Source organism: Salvelinus alpinus, chromosome 6, assembly GCF_045679555.1.
Source record: "Salvelinus alpinus chromosome 6, SLU_Salpinus.1, whole genome shotgun sequence".
Lineage (NCBI taxonomy): Eukaryota > Metazoa > Chordata > Actinopteri > Salmoniformes > Salmonidae > Salvelinus > Salvelinus alpinus.
This window is the reverse complement of record NC_092091.1, coordinates 57,260,786-57,284,628: the sequence shown is the minus strand read 5'-3', so window position 1 is coordinate 57,284,628 and position 23,843 is coordinate 57,260,786. Positions and strand designations below refer to the sequence as shown.

Genomic DNA, 23,843 nt, shown 5'->3' with positions numbered 1-23,843 from the left:
CAGGTGCATCAAAGCTGGGACCGAGAGACTGAAAAACAGCTTCTATCTCAAGGCCATCACTGTTAATAAATAGCCATCACTAGCACAATTGATGCTACTGCCCTGTATACGTAGACTTGAAATCATTGGCCACTTTAATAAATGGAACACAAGTCACTTTAATAATGTTTACATATATTGCATTAATCATCCGGGATTCTTCCGATGGCATTGAGGAGTACATCACATCAGTTACTGGCTTCATCAATAAGTGCTTTGATGACGTCGTCTCCACAGTGACTGTACGTACATACCCCAACCAGAAGCCATGGATTGCAGGCAACATCCGCACTGAGCTAAAGGGTAGAGCTGTCGCTTTCAAGGAGCGGGTCTCTATCCCGGAAGCTTATAAGAAATCCCGCTATGCTCTTTGACGAACCGTCAATACAGGAATAAGATTGAATCGTACTACACCGGCTCCAACGCTCGTCGGATGTGGCAGGAATTGTAAACTATTGAGAGCTTCAAGTTCCTTGGTGTCCACATCAACAACAAACTAGAATGGTCCAAACTCACCAAGACAGTCGTGAAGAGGGCACGACAAAGCCTATTCCCCTCAGGAAACTAAAAAGATTTGACATGGGTCCTGAGATCCTCAAAATGTTCTATAGCTGCAACATTGAGAGCATCCTGACTGGTTGCATCACTGCCTGGTACGGCAATTGCTTGGCCTCTGACCGCAAGGCACTACAGAGGGTAGTGCGTACGGCCCAGTACATCACTGGGGATAAGCTGCCTGCTATCCAGGACCTCTACACCAGGCGGTGTCAGAGGAAGGCCCTAAAAATTGTCAAAGACCCCAGCCAACCCAGTCATAGACTGTTCTCTCTACTACCGCATGACAAACGGTACCGGAGTGCCAAGTCTAGGACAAAAAGACTTCTCAACAGTTTTTACCCCCAAGCCATAAGACTCCTGAACAGGTAATCAAATGGCTACCCGGACTATTTGCATTGTGTGCCCCCCCCCACCCCTCTTTTTACGCTGCTGCTACTCTCTGTTTATCATATATGCATAGTCACTTTAACTATACATTCATATACAGTGGGGAGAACAAGTATTTGATACACTGCCGATTTTGCAGATTTTCCTACTTAAAAAGCATGTAGAGGTCTGTAATTTTTATCATAGGTACACTTCAACTGTGAGAGACGGAATCTAAAACAAAAATCCCGAAAATCACATTGTATGATTTTTAAGTAATTAATTAGCATTTTATTGCATGACATAAGTATTTGATACATCAGAAAAGCAGAACTTAATATTTGGTACAGAATCCTTTGTTTGCAATTACAGAGATCATACGTTTCCTGTAGTTCTTGACCAGGTTTGCACACACTGCAGCAGGGATTTTGGCCCACTCCTCCATACAGACCTTCTCCAGATCCTTCAGGTTTCGGGGCTGTCGCTGGGCAATACGGACTTTCAGCTCCCTCCAAAGATTTTCTATTGGGTTCAGGTCTGGAGACTGGCTAGGCCACTCCAGGACCTTGAGATACTTCTTACGGAGCCACTCCTTAGTTGCCCTGGCTGTGTGTTTCGGGTCGTTGTCATGCTGGAAGACCCAGCCACGACCCATCATCAATGCTCTTACTGAGGGAAGGAGGTTGTTGGCTAAGATCTCGCAATACATGGCCCCATCCATCCTCCCCTCAATACGGTGCAGTCGTCCTGTCCCCTTTGCAGAAAAGCATCCCCAAAGAATGATGTTTCCACCTCCATGCTTCACGGTTGGGATGGTGTTCTTGGGGTTGTACTCATCCTTCTTCTTCCTCCAAACACGGCGAGTGGAGTTTAGACCAAAAAGCTCTATTTTTGAATCATCAGACCACATGACCTTCTCCCATTCCTCCTCTGGATCATCCAGATGGTCATTGGCAAACTTCAGACGGGCCTGGACATGCGCCTGCTTGAGCAGGGGGACCTTGTGTGCGCTGCGGGATTTTAATCCATGACGGCGTAGTGTGTTACTAATGGTTTTCTTTGAGACTGTGGTCCCAGCTCTCTTCAGGTCATTGACCAGGTCCTGCCGTGTAGTTCTGGGCTGATCCCTCACCTTCCTCATGATCATTGATGCCCCACGAGGTGAGATCTTGCATGGAGCCCCAGACCGAGGGTGATTGACCATCATCTTGAACTTCTTCTATTTTCTTCTATTTTCTAATAATTGCGCCAACAGTTGTTGCCTTCTCACCAAGCTGCTTGCCTATTGTCCTGTAGCCCATCCCAGCCTTGTGCAGGTCTACAATTTACCCCTGATGTCCTTACACATCTCTCTGGTCTTGGCCATTGTGGAGAGGTTGGAGTCTGTTTGATTGAGTGTGTGGACAGGTGTCTTTTATACAGGTAACGAGCTCAAACAGGTGCAGTTAATACAGGTAATGAGTGGAGAACAGGTGGGCTTCTTAAAGAAAAACTAACAGGTCTGTGAGAGCCGGAATTCTTACTGGTCGGTAGGTGATCAAATACTTATGTCATGCAATAAAATGCAAATTAATTACTTAAAAATCCTACAATGTGATTTTCTGGATTTTTGTTTTAGATTCCGTCTCTCACAGTTGAAGTGTACCTATGATAAAAATTACAGACCTCTACATGCTTTGTAAGTAGGAAAACCTGCAAAATCGGCAGTGTATCAAATACTTGTTCTCCCCACTGTACATACTACCTCAATTGGGCCGACCAACCAGTGCTCCCGCACATTGGTTAACCGGGCTATCTGCACTGTGTCCCACCCACCACCCGTCAACATCTCTTTTACGCTACTGCTACTCTCTGTTCATCATATATGCATAGTCACTTTAACCATATCGACATGTACATACTACCTCAATCAGCCAGACTAACCAGTGTCTGTATGTAGCCTCACTACTTTTATAGCCTAGCTACTGTATATAGCCTGTCTTTTTACTGTTGTTTTATTTCTTTACCTACCCATTGTTCACCTAATACCTTTTTGCACTATTGTTTAGAGCCTGTACGTAAGCATTTCACTGTAAGGTCTACACCTGTTGTATTCAGCGCACGTGACAAATAAACTTTGATTTGATTTGAGTTACATTAGAAGTGCCCCTTCAAGAATGCTCAAGGTCATTGGCCACAGATAAAATGACGTCAAAGCCCGTTATACCTACAGTAGCTTTGATTGGACTGATCATGTCAACATCATTCTTTCTAATTCTTAGCTAGCAGTCATCATCATGAATCATGAATCAATCTACTGGCAAATGCATTTTAATCTTTGTCATATGAAGATAAATAATAAAGAGAAATTATAGATAAAACGTATCGGTGCTTATCGGCCATTGGACATAAACATTACACAGCAAGTTGGAAATCGCAAATTCAACAATGAGTGGTTGAGAAGGAATCAGTGGCTAACTGCAGGCATTGCAAATTGATCACTAGCCTGCTCTTCAGTGGAGTGGCTGTGTGGTCCCAAGTCTAAGATTAAGGGTCTCTTTTCCTAGTTTAAAATTATAAACATTCAACATTGGCCATGCTGTTAATCAAGCATGATTTGTGCCGCGCTCAAAACAACTGTTAACTCGGAACTGCAAAATCTGACTTTAGTGAGTTCAAAACAACTGGGAACTCGGGAAAAGCGAGCTACGACTGGGAAAATACGCTTTGAACTTTAATCCAACTCGGAATTGTACATTCGGAACTCGGGCCTCTTTCTAGAGCTACGACCTGAAGATCACTGACGTCATCATGATTTAAAAACAAAATCTTCTTCACAGTTGTCTTAAAAGCACCATAAATCCAGAGATTGGTAGACTTTGATGACAAAGTTTGATGACCTTCCTGTTCAAGTGAACACAGCACAACAAGTGTAACGGTACTCGTCCTCGTCTGATGACGAGTATGAAAGATCGGACCAATGTGCAGCGTGGTAAGTGTCCATTTTAATGAAATCCGACTGAACATGAACACTGAATGACAAAAGAGAATGAACGAGACTGAAACAGTTCTGTATGGGAAAAACACAGACACAGAAAACAACTACCCACAACCCATAGTGGGAAAACAGGCTACCTAAGTATGATTCTCAATCAGAGACAACGATCGACAGCTGCCTCTGATTGAGAACCATACCAGGCCAAACACAGAAATACAAACATAGAAAAACAACATAGAATGCCCACCCCAACTCACGCCCTGACCAAACCAAAATAAAGACATAAAAAAGGAACTAAGGTCAGAACGTGACAGTACCCCCCCCCCCCCCCCCCCCCAAAGGTGCGGACTCCGGCCGCAAAACCTGAACCTATAGGGGAGGGTCTGGGTGGGCATTTCACCGCGGTGGCGGCTCTGGTGCGGGACGTAGACCCCACTCCACCACAGTCTTGGCCCACTTAGGTGGCGCCTTTGGAGCGGCGACCCTCGCCACCGACCTCGGACTGGGGACCCTTGCAGCGGGCCCACGAATAGACGGGAGACTCCGGCTTAGCCGGAGTGAAGGGCGGCTCCGGCAGCTTCTGACTGACGGGCGGCTCCGGCAGCTCCTGAATGACGGGCGGCTCCGGCAGCTCCTGACTGACGGGCGGCTCCGGCAGCTCAGGACAGACGGGCGGCTCCGGCAGCTCAGGACAGACGGGCGGCTCCGGCAGCTCAGGACAGACGGGCGGCTCCGGCAGCTCAGGACAGACGGGCGGCTCCGGCAGCTCCTGACTGACGGGCGGCTCCGGCAGCTCCTGACTGACGGGCGGCTCCGGCAGCTCAGGACAGACGGGCGGCTCCGGCAGCTCAGGACAGACGGGCGGCTCCGGCAGCTCAGGACAGACGGGCGGCTCCAGCAGCTCAGGACAGACGGGCGGCTCTGGCAGCTCAGGACAGACGGGCGGCTCCGGCAGCTCAGGACAGACGGGTGGCTCCGGCAGCTCAGGACAGACGGGCGGCTCCGGCAGCTCAGGACAGACGGGAGAACCTGGAGGGAGGAGACGGAGAGACAGCCTGGTGCGTGGGACTGCCACAGGACCCACCAGGCTGGGGAGACCTACAGGGGGCCTGGTGCGTGGAGGAGGCACCGGATGGACCGGGCTGTGGGGGAGCACTGGAGCTCTGGTGCGCAGCCTTGGCACCACTCCTCCAGGCTGGATGACCACTTTAGCCCGGACCATCCAGAGTGCAGGCACAGGTTGAACCGAGCTGTGGGGGAGCACTGGAGATCTGGTGCATACCACTCACACCTCTCCCTTAGGCTCAATGCCCACATTCGCCCGGCACGGGCGGAGCGCAGGCATAGGACGCACTGCACCCTCCCAGCGCCCCGGAGACACAGCACGCAGAGCCGGCGCAGGATACCCTGGGCCGAAACGGCGTACCGGAGACCAAACACGCTGGGCCGGCACAATACGCCCTGGCTGGATGCCCACACTCGCATGGCACCGGGCTATGAGCGCATACTGGCGACACCGTGCGCTTGACCACATAACACGGTGCCTGACCAGTACTGCACTTCTTCCGGTAAGCACGGGGAGTTGGCTCAGGTCTATTGCCTGACTACGCCAATTTCCCCGTGTCCCCTCCCCCCAAAACAATTTTGGGGGCTGCCTCTCGTGCCTGTTGCGCTGCCTTACCTCATACCGCCGCCGCTCAGCTTTCGCTGCCTCCAGTTCTTCCTTGGGGCGGCGATATTCCCCATTCTGTGCCCAGGGTCCCTTACCGTCTAGTATCTCCTCCCAAGTCCAGGAGTCCAGAACCCTCTGCTCCTTGTTACCACGCTGCTTGGTCCTTTTTTGGTGGGTAGTTCTGTAACGGTACTCGTCCTCGTCTGATGACGAGTATGAAAGATCGGACCAATGTGCAGCGTGGTAAGTGTCCATTTTAATGAAATCTGACTGAACATGAACACTGAATGACAAAACAACAAAAGAGAATGAACGAGACTGAAACAGTTCTGTATGGGAAAAACACAGACACAGAAAACAACTACCCACAACCCATAGTGGGAAAACAGGCTACCTAAGTATGATTCTCAATCAGAGACAACGATCGACAGCTGCCTCTGATTGAGAACCATACCAGGCCAAACACAGAAATACAAACATAGAAAAACAACATAGAATGCCCACCCCAACTCACACCCTGACCAAACCAAAATAAAGACATAAAAAAGGAACTAAGGTCAGAACGTGACAACAAGGTGAATACAAAAATGTATTGTATGCTGCTGCATAAATTATGTAATATGCCAGGGAGATATGTACACTGTAGCTAAGAAAGTAATACTAAGTGTATGTTGTGTAGTAAGCTGTTAGTAGCCCATGTGCCTCCCCCCCCAAAAAAACATTTTCACTTCTTAATTTCTCCTACTGTTCTGACTTGGTTGTGCACATGTAGCCTATAACCTGTTTTTGATCAATGTAATCATCAAATATTGTAAGAGCTTTCATTGTCTGCTTATATGCCCCCTTTATTTATCCTATGGTTCTGACTTGGTGTACATGGAGAACACTGTAAGAATGGCCCATGTTCTGAATTCTGTCGCTGTATATTTCAAAAGTGCTGAACAAATAGTGTATTGACTAACGTCTGTCCTGGCTCGCTCATTAATGTCTTAATCGAAATTACGGATTGCCTCTTATCCACTTGCCATCCCCTTATGCCATAGTTTGTACATCTCAATTGTCAGTAGAAACCACATTTGTTTAAGCAAGTCAGCCATATCATGTTTTTTTTAAAGGTAGTAAATGAGGCTGAATGAACTGTTTCGTTGCCAGACAAGGCTCTGCTGAAAGCCAGGTGTAGCAGTGGTAAGGTGTTGGTACTCTGCTGTTGGGACAGCTTTATGTAGGCCAGTTTGTGGGCACTGTTTGTCACCGTTATGGTGCAATTAATGTATTGTTTAGTGTTTTGTGGTGGCTTTGCTGGCATTTAATATTATTATTATTTTTATTTTTGTACCTTTATTTAACCATGCAAACTATTTTTTTTTGTTTTGTTTCGCCACTGATTGTACCAGAATAACTCAAACTGTAGATAGGATAGTGGTGCTGATAAATTACGTTGCTGTTGGGTAATAAAGTAGGTGGCGCTAATGAGCACAATAAAGTTGCCTCGGCAGTTTAATTCAAAGTCAACTCTGATGAAATCTTGGAAGTTCTTGCAAGGGTAAAACATTACTCTCAGCAAGAAAACGTCTTTAAATTCGCTGGTAAATCCAGAAAGAGACAAAGACAGACATTGTGTTCCCTTCTTCCAGTTACAGTCAGTTACCAAGCTAATCAATTCTTCTCCTAGAAACGGCTAGGCATTAGGCAACAACTCTTTTTTTCATCCTCTCTCCTCAGACGAGTCCAATGCGTATATCTGTAGGGTTGGATCTTTACCGTACTTCCAAAGAATAAGCATTGTAAGCATATTCCCTTTAAAACGACCCTACCATTACCACAATGTATGGATGTTATTTTTTTTTATATATGATCTAAACAATATACGAGCTAAACATATCGTTTAGTAGCTTGTTGTTTTATGTATTTTTTCCATCCCTCCGCTCTGAAGCAATGGGAGTGGCTAGAATAACCTTCGGGTGAGCTAGTGGAGAGAACCGGAGAGCGAGAGAGGGACGGAGAAGACTAGTTGATTGCTAACATGGCGGAGACCGTACTCTCGCTCTTCGACTACCGGGAGCCACCGACCCTGGACAGCGACGGAGAGGGAACCAAACCGGCGCCGACACCTCGGGGGTGAGGGTTTTAGTCAGTTAGTTAATTAGTAGCCATAGGTATTTTTCTGAAGTGACTGTGTGACAGCGCGAGCGAGCGAGACTGTGTGTGTGTGTGTGTGTGTGTGTTGATCTAACGCTATATTGTAGGCTCAAATGAAAGTTGTAATACATTCGTTATTAACTTATTCTGTGCGAGATATTGTGTGAGAAACCCGTATAAATTATAGTAGAATGTTCATTAGACTATAATTAATTTGTTGCTACCCACTTCACAAAGCAGCTTGATAGGTGTGTGTGTGTGTGTTTCCGCGCGCGCGCCCGCGTGTACGTGTGTGCGAGAACTGTACGAGCTAGCTAGCTAATTTAGCAACTTCTGTACTTGTGTAGTTAACAAATTTTTCACAAATGTGAATTGTATGGGAATTACTAGCTAACACTAGCCAACCAACGAGTTATCAAACGGTACTCGTAGATACTCTTAAAAAACAGAAGTAAACCCAATATAATATGTTTGTTCGTTTTTGCTATGGTGACTTGTTATATATGCTACCAGAGCCTCTCTCCCTCTGTGTGTGTGTGTGTGGTTGTGTGAGAAGAGAGAGCTCTCACACACAGGGAGAAGAGAGAGCGTGAGAGAAAGGAACGAGCACTGTGTGTGTGTGTGTGTGTGTGTGTGTGTGTGTGTGTGTGTGTGTGTGTGTGTGTGTGTGAGGGGGAGGGATGGGGGAGTGTGTGTGCTAGAGAGAGGGGGAGGAGTGTGTGTTGGAGAGTGTGTGCGTGACAGAGACAGTATGTGTGTGTGTGTGTGTGTGTGTGTGAAAGAGAGGGGGGAGGGGGAGTGTGTGCTAGAGAGAGGGGGATGAGTGTGTGTGTGTTGGAGAGAGGGAGAGTGTGTACGTGACAGAGACAGTATGTGTGTGTGTGTGTGTGTGTGTGTGTGTGTGTGTGTGAGAGGGAGGGGGTGCGTGTTGTGTGGAGAGACTGTGTGACAAAGAGAACAAGAGTGTGTGAGTGGAATGAGCACAGTGTGTGAGAGAGAGGGGGGAGTGTGTGGTGTGTGTGCTAGAGGGGGTGGCATGTGTGTATGAGAGTGTATGTGTGTGTGTGTGTGAGAGAGAAAGGAGGGGAGGAGTTGTGTGGTTATGCGTGTGTGTGTGCGTGTGTGTGTGTGTGTGTGTGTGTGTGTGTGTGTGTGTGTGTGTGTGTGTGTGTGTGTGTGTGTGTGTGTGTGTGTGTGTGTGTGTGTGTGTTTAAGAGAGGGAGGGTGTGTGTATTCATGTGTGTGTGAGAGAGGAAGAGGAGAAATGTAATAAATGTGTGGGTGGGTGTAGGGGAGAGGAAGGGGGAAAGTGAAAAGGTGTATTTTTCAGAGATTGTGTGAGAGAGAGGAGTGTGTGAGGAAAAATAAATAAGGTGTGTTTTTAGGGAGAGAGAGTGTGTGTGAGGAGAGAGCTGTGAGAGAGACTGAAGGACGTGTGTGTACGTGAGGGTGAGCATATTTGTGTAATAAAGGGGGAGTTTGTGTGTGAGGGAGAGATAGAGGGGAAGTGTGTGAGAGAGGTACAGGGAAGGGAAGAGTGTGTTGCTTAGTGGGGGAGGGTGTGTGTGAGGGAGAGAGAGGGGGAGAGAGGAGTGGTATGTGTGTGAGGGACTAGTGTGTTTATGTGTAACCAAGAAATGTGGGTGTGTGTGTGTGTTTGTAGAAGGGATAAAGCAAAGGGGAAGATTGTGTGTGTGAGTGAGAATGTGTTTCTGACTTTCCAGTAGTGTGTTGTCTTCAAAGTAGAAAAAATAGTTTAGGATGTAAGAGACAAATATTTTCTGGTATCATATTTTGTGTGTGTGTGTGTGTGTAAGAGATTTGAGTTTTTGGTTAGTTATTTTAAACTGACAGTGAAGACTGGTGAAGAAAAGTGTGTGTGTCTGTCTTTAAGAAATGGAGGGATAGAGTGTGTTTGTGACGAAGAGAGAAGGGGAGGGTGTGTGTGTTACAGAGAGAGGGGGAGGGTGTGTGTGTTACACACACAGAGAGAGAGGGAGAGGGAGAGTGTGTGTGTGTTTAAAGGGGAGAGAGCAAGAAAAGGGAGGGTGTGTGTGAGAGAGAAAGAGAAGGGGAGGGTGTGTGATGGAGAGAGGGTGAGGAAGTGTGTGTGTGTTTGTGCGTGCATGCGTTTTTGAAACAGAGAAGGGAGGGAGAATGAGTGTCTGTGTGTCTTGGAAAAAATAAAAAAAAGTCTGTGTGTGTGTGTGAGAGAGAGAATGTGTGTGTCTGTGTGTGCGTGCCTGTGTGTGTTTGTTCTGGAGGCAGAGGGAGAAGGGGGAGGGTGTGTGTGTGTGTGTGTGTGTGTGTGTGTGTGTGTGTGTGTGTGTGTGTGTGTGTGTGTGTGTGTGTGTGTGTGTGTGTGTGTGTGTGTGTGTGTGTGTGTGTGTTCTGCAGGCAGAGAGAAAAAGGGAAGGGTGTGTGTGAAAGGGGGATACAGAGACAAGGTTTGTGTGTGTGTGTGTGTGTGTGTGTGTGTGTGTGTGTGTGTGTGTGTGTGTGTGTGTGTGTGTGTGTGTGTGTGTGTGTGTGTGTGTGTGTGTGTGTGTGTGTGTGTGTGTGTGTGTGTGTGTGTGTGACTTAGACAAGGGCAGTGTGTTTGCTTGTGTGTAAGAGACAGAGGAAAGGAGAGTGTTTATGCATCTACTTTGTTTATGAAAGAGGGAAGGACAGTGTGTGTGTGTGTGTGGGGGGGGGGGGGGGTGCGTGTAGAGAGAATGTTATCCATGGAGGAGGGAGAGTGTGCGAAGAGGATTGCGTGTGAGTGTGTGCATGCTTGCCTTATGGAGACTAGTGTAGTGTGTGAGAGGATGTGTGTGTATTAAAATGTATGTGCATGCATGGGAGAAAGAGATGGTGCATGTTTTCTGGAGATTGTGTGTGTGTTAGAGAGAGAAAAGAGTCTAGGAGTGTGTATGGTGTAGATTGCGTGTGTGTGTATTTTTTCTATGTGTGTGTGTGCGTTGTGTGTGTGTGTGTGTGTGTGTGTGTGTGTGTGTGTGTGTGTGTGTGTGTGTGTGTGTGTGTGTGTGTGTGTGTGTGTGTGTGTGTGTGTGTGTGTGTGTGTGTGTGTGTGTGTGTGTGTGTGTGTGTGTGTGTGTGAGAGAGAGAGGGAACATGAGACTGTGGTTTGGATATTTGAGAGAGAGGGAGGGAGAGAGACAGTGAGTGTGTGTGCGCTTGAGCGAGTCTGCCTGCGTGTGTGTGTGTGTGTGTGTGTGTGTGTGTGTGTGTGTGTGTGTGTGTGTGTGTGTGTGTGAGAGCGTGTGAGCATGTGAGCTTTAGAGAGGGGGGAGGGGTGTGTGTGCGTGCATGTGAGCTTGGCTGAAGAGAGAATGTGTGTGTGCCTGTAAGCCTGAGAGGGTGTGTGTGTGTGTGTGTGTGTGTGTGTGTGTGTGTGTGTGTGTGTGTGTGTGTGTGTGTGTGTGTGTGTGTGTGTGTGTGTGTGTGTGTGTGTGTGTGTGTGTGTGTGTGTGTGCGCATGTTGGTCTTGAGTGAGGACTTGTTTGTGTATTTGTGTGTGTATGTGGGTTGGCAAAGGCAGAGGGCTGTGTGTGTGAGAGTGTGTTTGTTTGTGGGAGAGAGGAGAGGGAGAGATGTGCAGGGATAGGGGAATGGAGAGAATCAATGGGAGGAAGAGAAAGGGAGTGATAGAGTGAAGGACAGATGGAATGGAGAAGAGAGACATCTGATTAGACAGTACTAGAATAGACCACACACACACACACACACACAATGGAATATCACCAAGAGAGACACTCCTGTGGACTTACTTCCTCAAACCTGGTTGGGTTTACGTGAACATGTCATGATAAATCGTAGAGACTGGCGATATTACGTGGTCATAACTGGTCCCTGGTCAAAAGTAGTGCACTATATAACGTGTGGTCGTAGTGCATTGAATCATGTAGAATTCACAAACACACATAGTAGTAGACAATTTCACACTTGTCCCATCTGCTGTATTTGAAGACACATAAAGCCATCAAGGAGAAATAAGCAAAATTCCATTGGAACAAATTGGTTAGGAAATACACTATATATATATATACACAATTAGTGGATTTGGCTATTTCAGCCACATCTGTTGCTGACAGGTGTATAAAATCGAGCACACAACTATGCAGTCTCCATAGACAAACATTGGCAGTAGAATGGCCTTACTGAAGAGCTCAGTGACTTTCAACGTGGCACTGTCATAGGATGCCATGTCAGTTCGTCAAATTTCTGTCCTGCTGGAGCTGCTCCAATCAACTGTAAGTGCTGTTATTGTGAAGTGGAAAGGTCTAGGAGCAACAACGTCTCAGCCGTGAAGTGGTAGGCCACACACAAGCAACATCAGCACAAGAACTGTTCGTCAGGTGATTCATGAAAGGGTTTCCATGGCCGAGCAGCCGCACACAAGCCTAAGATCACCATGCGCAATGCCAAGCGTTGGCTGGAGTGGTGTAAAGCTCACCGCCATTGGACTCTGGAGGTCCCGTGTGGCTCAATCGGTAGAACATGGCGCTTGTAACGCCAGGGTTGTGGGTTTGATTCCCACTGGAGAACAGTATAAAAAAAGTATGAAAATGTATGCACTCACTACTGTGTACTACTGGATAAGAGCGTCTTCTAAATGACTACAATTAGAAAAAAATGTCAATTGGGCAGTGGGAACAAGTTCTCTGAAGTGGTGGATCACACTTCACCATCTGGCAGTCCGACGGACAAATCTGGGTTTGGCGGATGCCAGGTGAATGCTACCTGCCCCAATGCATAGTGCCAACTGTAAAGTTTGGTGGAGGAGAAATAATGGTCTGGGGCTGTTTTTCATGGTTCGGGCTAGGCCCCTTAGTTCCTGTGTAGGGAAATCTTAACGCTACAGCATACAATGACATTCTAGATGATTTTGTGGCAACAGTTTGGGGAAGGCCCTTTGCTGTTTCAGCATGACAATGGCCCCGTGCACAAAGCAAGGTCCATACAGAAATGGCTTGTCGAGATCGGTGTGGAACAACTTGACTGGCCTGCATAGAACCCTGACCTCAACTCCATCGAACACCTTTGGGATGAATTGGAACGGCAACTGCGAGCCAGGCCTAATCACCCAACATCAGTACCCGACCTCACTAATGCTCTTGTGGCTGAATGGAAGCAAGTCCCCGCAGCAATGTTCCAACATCTAGTGGAAAGCCTTCTCAGAAAAGTGGAGGCTGTTATAGCAGCAAAGGGGAGGACCAAATCCATATTAATGCCCAATTTAATTTAATTTTGGAATGAGATGTTTGCAGAGCAGGTGTCCACATACTGTTGGTCATGTAGTGTATGTAACCTAAGTGGAGGTATTTACCAGGCTAGAAAGGCTGTGGTACTGTACTACACACACACACTATAAACCACTGTACTGTATGTAAATCAGTTGTTGCTAATGCCTCTCATAGCTCTACCATTACAGACCACTCTAGATAATGTTAATTACCTCACACAATGGGGAATGGGTGAAACGCATTTAAAAGAAGGCTGTTACTTTAAGAAAGAGCAACTGGGCCCAAGCTTACATGAGTGACCATGCAGACACACACACACACGAGAGTGTGTGTGTACACAAGAAAGTGCAGGCGCGCACACACACACACACACACGTTATCACGAGTCCAGATGGAGAGCGAGGGGCAGATCAATACAAAGACAGCGAGTCTGGTTGGTATCTCTGCTCAAAGAGTCTCTCTCTCACACACACACACACACACACACACACACACACACACACACACACACACACACACACACACACACACACACACACACACACACACACACACACACACACACACACACACACACACACACACACACACACGCACGCAGTAATGAACACTTGAGAAACCAAGGCACTGTCTTCCTATGGCCTAGTTTTAAGAGCCTCCAATGTCATGTAAGGAGAAAATAGAAAGAATTACAGAAAACAGTGTGTGTGTGTGTGTGTGTGTGTGTAGAAAAACTGCCCTAAATCACACTGATCCAAAGCCAGTTTCTAGTGCTTGGATTTGAATGGTTACAGCTAGGATTGAGGCAAAGAAAGATTAGCTCAGATCAGCTTCTAGTGTATCCACTGCTCTTACAAGTGGCTTTACGCTATGGCTAGACTCTGCACCGTAGTCACAGATCTTGTATCAGTTTACCATCCCTGTATCCTGAAGTGGAGTGAAACTCAACACAGACCTTGGATCAGTGTCTTGTATTGTGGCTTGTGATTCACAAATGTCCCTTCAACACCAATTTACCCAGTAAGAATTTGACCCAATTCTGCCCAGTCAGCATTCAGCTTTTTCCCCAAATAAACCAAAGTAATTGCAATTTTACCAATAAATAGTCTAAATCAATCAAAACATTTTTATCAATGATTCAGTTGTTATTGGTTGAAAGTAATTGGATACAGAAATTGAGACTGGTTTCCTATTGGTGATCAGTGTATTGATTGCTTTTCCTACTTGATTGATGTGAAGATTGGTCCGCCTGGGGCATTGATGAAATTGATAGAATCTCTCTCTCTCTCTCCCCTGTGTGTGTTCCACAGACGAGGTTGTGGGAGGAAAAGGAAGGGAACGCCAGTGAAAGTGTGCGACCGAGTCTTTGTCACAGAGGATGAGGAGGACAGCTCCGAACACAGCTACTGTCCAGGTGTGTGTTTGTCCTATATTGATGATTATTGTGTTGACACGTGTGTGTGTGTGTAATAGTTGTGTAGTGTGTGTCCTTGTGAGTGTATGCATCCATGATTGTGTGTGTTATGGGTGGAAGAGGGGGGTGTGTGTGCGTGCTGACCTATATAAATGTGTGTTTGTGTTCGTGTGTGCGACTGTGTTCGTGCGCGACTGGTGTGTGATGTGCATATGCGTTCAGGTGGGGGAAAGGTTGATGACCTTGTGTGTGTTCTTTCATACGTGTCAGTGTGTGTGCAGTCGTGCATGTGTGTCTGTGTGCATTCGTGTGTAATCCTTTTGTACTCTTCTCTCAGGTGATGGTAAGGAGGCTGCAGAGAACAAACGACCAACACTGGATGGACCATGCTACATCAATGACCCTGCTCAGATCTGGTGAGTGTGATTGTGTGTGTGTGTGATTGTGTGTGATTGTGTGTGTGTGTGTGTGTGTGTGTGTGTGTGTGTGTGTGTGTGTGTGTGTGTGTGTGTGTGTGTGTGTGTGTGTGTGTGTGTGTGTGTGTGTGTGTGTGTGTGTGTGTGATTTAATTTCATGGTGTTATTTTTTATGATATGTTTTTTATTTGATGACGTTTGTATTTTTTATTGTCTGTTGTAATGTGTGTAGAGTTTTGTGTGTGTGTGTGTTCTTTGTTATGTAGAATAAAAAACATTAAGGACACCTTCCTAAAACTGAGTTGAGCACCCCCCCACCCCACCCACCGTACAAGGTGTCGAAAGCGTTCCACAGGGATGCTAGCCCATGTTGACTCCAATGCTTCCCACAGTTGTGTCAAGTTGGCTGGATGTCCTTTTGGGTGGTGGATCATTCTTCATACACACAGGAAACTGTTGAGAGTGAAAAACCCAGCAGCATTGCAGCTCTTGACACAAACCGGTGCGCCTGGCACCTACTACCATACCCCGTGCAAAGGCAATCTTTTGTCTTGCCCATTCTCCCTCTGAATGGCACACATACACAATCCATGTCTCAATTGTCTCAAGGCTTAAAAATCATTCTTTAACCTGTCTCCTCCCCTTCATCCATTCTGATTGAAGTGGATTTAACAAGTGACATCCAATATGGGATCAAAGCTGTCACCTGGTCAGTCTCATGGAAAGAGCAGGTGTTCCTAATGTTTAGTATTGTTGTGCTGTTTTGCATGGGGTAGCTGTGTGTGTGTTGCAGTGTGTAATTGAAAGTGTGTGTGTTAGCTGCTATTTTTGCTGATTTTGTATGCATAGGTCCACGTGTGCTGATCTAGCTCCCTCCATCCCCTTCTCGCTCTCCCTCCCTATCTTTCCCCCCACCTCTCTTCCTCCCTCCCCCCTTTCAGCAGTGGGTCTTTAGAGCTGGGTGAGGAGGGATCCAGCGGGGGCAGGGGGGCGGCGGTGATGTACCCCCCTCCTCCAAACTGCCGCATCCGCGAGGTACACTGTGGGAGCCAGGTGCGTCTGGTCGTCATAGCGATCCGAGACATCACCAAGGGAGAGGAGATCACCGTTGACTACAGCCTGACCGAGTGGGGAGATAACACTATGGTGAGTAACCATGGCGACATACATGTGAGGGCCTAAGTAACTGTTGCCATGGTGAGTAACCATGACGACATACCTGTTAGAGCCTAAGTAATTGTAGCCATAGTGATGGCTGGTACAGATATAACCTGGGATATAGTTGAAGTCAAATGCAGTTTACCCATCTTTATATTTGGTGAATAGTGCTTTCAACGAACGACTTACATTTCACATGTCACATGCAGTGAGCCAAATAACTGCAAAATAGTTACATTTTGAAATCGACAATATGCCACAATATCCATTATTTGTGTTATCCGAGGCAAGTTGTAAGTACTGAAACTAGAGATTGGATCACGTGCAACACATTTCTGTGCTGTTTACTTTTACTCTGGTTAAATAGTCCTCTTTTTCCTCACATAAATTGTTGAGTAATTTGTGTTGGACCATAATACATGGGTATCTGGGTATTTTCACCTTGGCTGACTACTGTAGTTGACTGATTATAGTATCTAGCGCTTTTTGAGTACTACTGTTTTTGGTTTGACTGTCTGATTGACAGCACTGGGTGATAACAATGGATGTTAATGGAGCCTATATTCCTCCAGGGTTTCCGTGGTACTGTGTCTCCAGGGAGATATGAGTGTCTCTCCGACCCTGAGAACAACAGTATCAAAAAGGTAAGAAAAGACACCTGTTGCCTACATACGCCTACTATGTTTATACAACACTTAATACTATACTGATGTGCGTGTTTTATATGTCTACATTCCATACACCTGTCTACTATACCCTCAACTCACTTTCCTTATAGGATTCAAAGCGTTGTAATATACTAGTGTTGCTCACTCAACGCTCTAAATGGGCACTCCTCATTCACACACCCACAGTTGACAGACACTCTAAACCAGTGGCTCTCAACCCTGGTCCTGGGGAACCAAAGGAGTGCACCTTTTAGTTTTTGCCTTAGCACTACACAGCTGATTCAAATGATCAACTCATCATCAATGTTTCAAGCTTTGATGATTTGAATCAGGTGTGCAGTGCTAAGGAAAAACGAAAATGTGCACTCCTTTGGTTCCCCAGGACCAGGGTTGAGAACCACTGCTCTAAACAGTCGGTCTTATGTCACTTGTCTGTACTCTACTCACACAACTGGCTCAAACACTACTCATCTCTCGCTCTCAGGAGGAAGAGTCCGTGCCCCCCTCTCTCTCAGCCCAGGACTACCTCACCCCTTCCTGGCCCCTTTCCCCCTCTTCCTCCCCCCTCTCCCACTCCAATGCCAGCGACTCGGATCCCCAGAATGAGGTGGGTGAGGACGGGAGTCAGAGACGCACACCTTGCCGCCGCAAACGCCGCCGGACCACCACCCCCTCCAAAAAGAGAACCACCCCTCACCGGACATCCCCGGGCCGCCCCCCCCTCTCCACTTCATACCGCCCCCTCACCTTCTCCCCCCCTCCCTCCTCCTCCTCCACCTCTTCTCGCCCTTCTCTGTTCAAATCCCCTGCTCCGTTGGGACCAAACACGACGGCGAACATCAGTATTAACATCGCCAGGGGGGTCGGGATGGGCTTGCCCCCCCAGAAGCTGAGCTGCGCTTACTGCGGGCGCCACTTCCGCTCACTGGGGCGCCACCTGGACAAGCACCACCCCAACCAACCCGAGATCCGCGCCGCGCTTATCGAGCGCTTTATGCCCCACCTGGCGGCCGCGCACGCCGCACACCACGCTCAGTCCGAGCAGCAACCTCGGACATCGGCGGCGTCAGGAGCGGAGCAAAATTCACACAAGCCACCACAGGGTGGCGCCGCAGCCGCCGCGCTCTCCCTGTCTCCTCAACGTCCATCCGCCACCACTGCCCAGTCCCCTTCCTCCGCCGTCGGGAGAAACTCCTCCCCCCTGGTGTTGACTCCGCCCCGAGGACGCAGTGCCGTGGCCGTGTCCGTTCTGAAGAGAAGCCCGCCTCCGGTGGCTGTGACCCCACCCAGAAAGGCGGGACTGCGCAAAGTGAAGAAGGAAAAAGAGGAGGAGGAAGAGAACGACCTGGTGGAAGTGGAGGTGGTGAGGCCCAAAGAAGAGGCAGAGGCGGCTTGTCCCCACGTCTTTCAGCAGACGCCCAAAGAGGTGGAGCGGCTGCCTAAAGAGGATGAAAATGAAGAAGAGGAGGAGGAGAGCGGAATGATGGAAGACGACAGTGGAGCGGAGGAGAAGGAGAAGGAGTTGTTGAGGTGAGTGCTGTGGGTGGGTGGGGGGTTGGTACTCCGTTAAAGGGCTAGTTCACCTAAATGACATTCACCTCATCAAATGGATCGTGACAAAGTAGTTGATGTATCAGCAAAGTGCCAGCAAACTGAACTGTTGCTTAGCTTCTGCATTGGTGGATGTAAAACAGTAGGAATGCGTTTTAGCATGCTCAAATTAGATTACTAAAATCAATCAACTGAGACTGACTTAAAAGTAACTTCAAACTGCTAATGTGATGTTATCATTATAATAAAGGTAATGAGGATAGTAGATACTTTGAATTTTTTTCCCCCTGTTGTATTGTGCGTTGAATAAATGAATAACTGACACCTGCAATTGAAACTAATCTCTCCCTCTCCTTTCCCCCTCTTTCTTTCTCTTCTTCCCTCCCTCTCCCTCAGTTTGGGCCGTCTCCACATGCTACCCCTCCTCTCCTCCCTGTCTTCCCTGGTTCTCTACCTCCGCAGGCTCCAGCACTCTGCCTTCCTCTCCCTGTCCCGCCAGCTCCAATCCGCCGAGGCCTGGCGCCTACTGTGCCACTCTTCCCTCGCCCTGCTCATCCTCTACAACCGTCGCCGCGAGTGCGAGGTCTCCAAACTGGTCATAGCCGAATACCGCGCCCGTGTCACCCCCCAGTGCCCCGTGCCGGTGCCCCCCGGCGCCCCGCCCGCCCTCACACCCCTGGAGGCATCGCTTTCGCCCTTTGAGCGTCTCGTGCTTCCGCATTTGCCTCGAGTAGGTGTCCAGGGCAAACGAGGAAGAGTCCAGCCTCTTATCCTGCCACCGCACTGCGAGCCGTGTCTGGAACTCCTCCTCCAGACCAGGCAAGATGTCGGCGTTGATCCCCAGAACCCGTACGTCTTCGCCCGGCCGTACCACTCTCCAGCCACCCCCCTCCGGGGCACCGACCTCCTCCGGAGCCTGGCCCGCTCCAGCGGCACCCGGAACCCCCGCGCCCTCACCCAGACGCGTGTCCGGCGCCAGGTCGCCATCTTGACGCAGCTGCTATTGCTCGGCGAGGGGGAGGAGCCAGGACAGCCGGGCGGGTACGCCATAGAGCGCCTGGAACACTTCCTGGAGCGCGAGTACCACGTGACGCAGAGCTGCGGCGGGATTGGCCAGGACCCGGGGCTGATGGGTAGAGTGGGGCGCGTGGTGCTGTGCGGGGAGAGAGACGGCGTGCTGTTCCGGGGGATGAGCCTCCACCACATCTGTCTGGAGCTTGACGGTAAGGAGACACTGAGGATTGACATATACATCAGACCTGACTAGTCAAGCTAGAAGTGGAGTTATTTTTCTCTCCTTTACTGTGTATTAAGTGCGCTTGATTCAACCTGCTTGATATAATGGAACGGATGGAACAAAGCACGATGACCGTTAGAGAAAGGTTAGCTGTAGGTCAAACCGATCTGACGTTTTCGTGAGAAGACCGATTTTCCGGATGTCTCATGGTCTGACAAACACCACTCTGGCTCTGCCACCTTTCACCGCAGATGCGGAAGTGCGACATCGGCGGATGCGGTGGATTGAAAAAGTTCTCTCTAGCTTAAACTGACATTTTGATGGGAATTTTTTCATTATGTTACTTAGATTGACGCAGCAATGCGCCAATCGACTCTAGGGGGTTAAACAGTTTAGAGTCGTCTCACAATGATTGTTCATTTTGGACTGCCCTTTAGTATGATGAGGACCAGCGCTGTAGTCAAAGTTGAGAAACACGTACATGTATTTGACCCTTCTCTTTCTCCCCCTACAGTGATGTCAGGCAACTCGGCCGACTCTTACTCGGACGGCGACTCTGGCGGCGAAGGGGGGAAGGAGAAGGGTGAGGTGGCCCCTCCCAGCCTGCTGATGGTGAGGAAGGGCAGGACCAACGGCAGGACGCCGCGTGCCAGGAAACTCAAGGTCACGCCCTCCTCCGCATTGCCCCTCTCCCCCTCGCTCCCCGGCCGCAGGAGAGGCTCAGGTGGGCCCAAATCAGGTGTGTGTGTTCACACTCCAAAGACATGTCTACACAGATCCACCCCTGTGTGTACTAACCCACACTCTCCCCGCACAGGCAAACGCGGCGTCCTCAAGCGCCCGTGGTCAGACGCGGAGCGCGCCGCCGTGGAGGAGCACCTGACCTCCAACATCGCCGAGCTGCGCGTGCCCGCCAAAGCCGACTGCGAGCGCTGCCTTCAGAGCTGCCCGCTGCTGGTCACCAACCGGCGCGACTGGCGGGCCATCAAATTCTACTGTCACAACCGCATCCAGCTGCTCAAGAAGAACCAGCGGCGCGAGGACGACGGGACGCCAATCATGGTGTGCTGAGAAAACTGACAGACAGACTGAGAGATTGATGGACGGACACGACAACAGCTCCACAGTATCCACACTTGCGTACTACATAGAATGAAGGAAGCCAAAACAGAGGAGTGGTCAACTCCGTAACGTTACAGCAGTGCTGATGGTCAACTCTGTAGTGCAACAGAGTTGACGCTTAAGGAAGCAATGTAGTGGGCGTGTGTTCGAAGTGGTACGCTAATGTGGGTATTGGAACGTAGCCTACATGTCATTAAGCAGGTTTCCATCCAACCTTTTAATGCAAGAAAAGTCCATGTCGGGTCAAAAATGTCACGACAGGCCTGATGGAAACAGAAAAATTTTCGATAAACTTTCCAAATGTCAACAAAACAAAATACGCGAGACAAGGTGGGATCTTTTTGTGTGGGTAAAATGAAGTACACGAGAAATGTTGGTGGGAAATACTTTTATGCGCAAATATTGATATAAAAACCATCATATCGAAAGTGCAAGGTGATGAGCTTGATGCTACTTTACAAGAAATATCCAGGGTTTTATTCTGGTGAAATGATTGATGCTTGGCTGCCATTTGACAAATTAAAATAATCTCGCTCTTTTGGCCATAATATTCTCATCGTGTAGGCTATATGTGCGCCTGCGCTATTTTCCAATACCAGACTGGGCAGACTCGTCGCAATATAAAAACACTTTTTGTGAGAAACCCATCCGTAGAGTTGAAAATTTGATGGAAACCCATTTAACTTATTATTTTTTTTATTCGGTACACGGGAATTTAACAGCAAAAGGTATTTTTATGTGCACTACGTCATCACGCACAGTCGATTTGATGGAATCATTTCTGGTGGGGAAAATGCGCATATTGTTTTGATGCAGATTTTCGAATATCTGTCACCAATTAGATGGAAACCTAGCTATTGATACCCTTATATATAGTCCTCTGAGACAAAGCGAGGAAGAGATGGGGAGTGAGAGAAGGAGTGACTGTGTAGGAGTGGCCACAACCTGTGTAGTATACAGTGTATATGGACATGTTCCTTTTGTTCTCTCTCCAAAACGAGACGAACAATGTTAAGGATGGTAACATTATAATGATGTTAATGATAACACACCACAGATTGTTGTATTCAGATTTTCTGGACTCGTGTTTCATGGGTGTTTGAGACACTCAAGTGTTGTAGGGACGTTTCTGAACACAAAAAAGCTTGACACTGTTAAGAGTTTGGCGCTGTAGTGTGTGTATTTCTAGTGCTGAGAAGATGTTATAGGGTCTCCCAACACCCAGTCCTGGAGAGTGCATGCTTTAGTTCCAGCCCAGCACTAACTCACCTGATCAAACTAGACCTGACTGAAAGGCCATGGTTAGTTCATTACTTAAAACGGGTGTGTTAATAGTGCTGGGCCGGAGCAAAAGCCTGCACCCCAGGCTAGAGAGACCCTGGGTTGGGGGGGGGACGCCACCATCAATGTGTTGTGAAGTTTGTTTTTGGACTACCTAAGACACTATAGTCAGCTTGGGGCTTTTCCGCTCCCTTCAAAATTGACACTACAAGACAGCAGTTGAATACTGCTTTTGCCTAAAATACACCAAGTATATTCTTGTTGGCATCTTTTTTCTTTTTTTTTGAGCCTGTTGCACATGCGTTTTCTTAAAAGCAGTTTAAAAAGGTGCATTAGCCCGTCGGGCCATAATTCTGCGAAGTGCAGAGTTCCGTATTTAACTTCTTCTATGTTACTAAGTGATTTTTGGGGGGCATTTTTCAAAAGAGTGAGCATAGCTGAATACTATGCCACGTTATATATTTTTTTTTTTACATGCAGTGTTGTTGCGTCGTTTGTTGATCGTTTTGTCTTTTCAGACTGACCAGTGTAGCTCCCGGTCTTTTGTAAGCTACTCTAGTCTCTATGGTTCATTGCAGTTAGATGATGGGCTGCTTGTAGCTCTAGTCCAGGGTGTTAGTGTGGCTTGCTAACTCTTAGGCCGGCATTCAATCCGAACATTAGTAGATTTGCGTTATAGCGCGCTTGACATTTTAAAAGTAATTTCCGATTAAGCCAACACGTGCAGAGTTTACCATGCACGCGGGCTCTACGAACGCGGGAACATTGCCTTTTAAAAAGTGCATAGCTGACGAAGCGCGGTCGGGTTGAATCACGGCCGGAGCCTTCTCAGCTGTAGTAAGTCGCACTAACGCCCCGGACCATAGCTAGGTTTCTTTGTAGGTTAATCAGAGCGCCAAGTAACCCGACATCTTGTCTTATTGGAATAAAACCACACAACGCCTCTCGACAGATAGTTGAATTCATTTAACATAATCACATATAATCGTACATTGTTTCACGCTATCATCTTGCCAGTTTCAGTGTACATAAAAAAAATATGATCATTACGTAAACTGGTTAGTTTGTGCTATCCGTAGCTTATTTGTTCATTTGCGAGTTGGTATTGTACATAGGCCTATGGTTTTGTAAATATTCACAGAAACACATAAAGGGGGAATAAAACTACACAATGGCTTGGTTTGTTTGTGTTATGTTTTATATAAGTCTGATGAAAAGTTCAAGTCATATTTCTGAAATATGACTCTTTCAATGTACTAATAATTGGGATTGTGTCCCAATATTATATTCTTTCTCCTGAAGTGTACACTTGTTTACTACTTACCACAAATCTAAAAACATTGAATTGGTGGATGCATGGGCTAGTGGGAGTTAACTAAATATTTATTTTCAAATGTACTTTTAATCATGAAGGAAAGTGAACAGGTGCACACTTTGGGAGGAAGAAGAGATAATTGGGACAAAGTCCAAAATGTTAACTTCCCCAGTAAATCCCATTGGTGGAGTGCTTTATTTTTCCACACCATACAGTTCACTAACTAGACCACCAGATGGGAGTGTTGCCCTGGAATCAAACAGAACTAGACCTGCATTCATAAAGCATCTGAGTGATGTGCTAGGATCAGGTCCCCCCCATATCCCATGTAATTGTATTCATTATGATGTAAACAGCTAAACTGACCCTAGATCAGCATAGCTGCTCTAGGGTTTATGAATATGGGCCCTGAGGATAGTATACTATCTTACCAGGTATTAACTTCAGCAACAAAATAAAGATGAATCCAGATGAAAGGCTTTATGTTATATAATACTTCCAGCAAAAAATCTTACACCAAGGGGGCACGATTCAAATTTATGACCTTTGGGTACCTATCTTATGGTCTAGTCCACTGTATCAGCAGGGGTGAGTGAACCAGTCTTTTTTTTTTTACTCATATTTCAAACCGGGAACATTGCCTTTAATTGTCCATTGTGCTACAAAGCTGAATTTCCACGA

General features: G+C 47.5%; 1 protein-coding gene across 2 annotated transcripts; it reads left to right on the top strand.

Annotated features, from left to right (window-relative positions):
* The first annotated feature begins 7,585 nt into the window (after nucleotides 1-7,585).
* LOC139578972 (uncharacterized) lies at nucleotides 7,586-23,023 on the top strand. Of its 2 annotated transcripts, none has more exons than XM_071407137.1 (9): nucleotides 7,586-7,730; nucleotides 14,311-14,414; nucleotides 14,752-14,830; nucleotides 15,772-15,976; nucleotides 16,561-16,632; nucleotides 17,141-18,186; nucleotides 18,604-19,430; nucleotides 19,959-20,168; nucleotides 20,262-23,023. In XM_071407137.1, the coding sequence occupies exons 1-9, from the start codon at nucleotides 7,636-7,638 to the stop codon at nucleotides 20,513-20,515; spliced, it is 2,892 nt and encodes a 963-aa protein (XP_071263238.1). In that variant the 5' UTR covers nucleotides 7,586-7,635; the 3' UTR covers nucleotides 20,516-23,023. The 2 variants fall into 2 exon arrangements, with proteins under 2 accessions (XP_071263238.1, XP_071263237.1); XM_071407136.1 differs by having other exon boundaries at nucleotides 19,959-20,183.
* The last annotated feature ends 820 nt before the right edge of the window (nucleotides 23,024-23,843 follow it).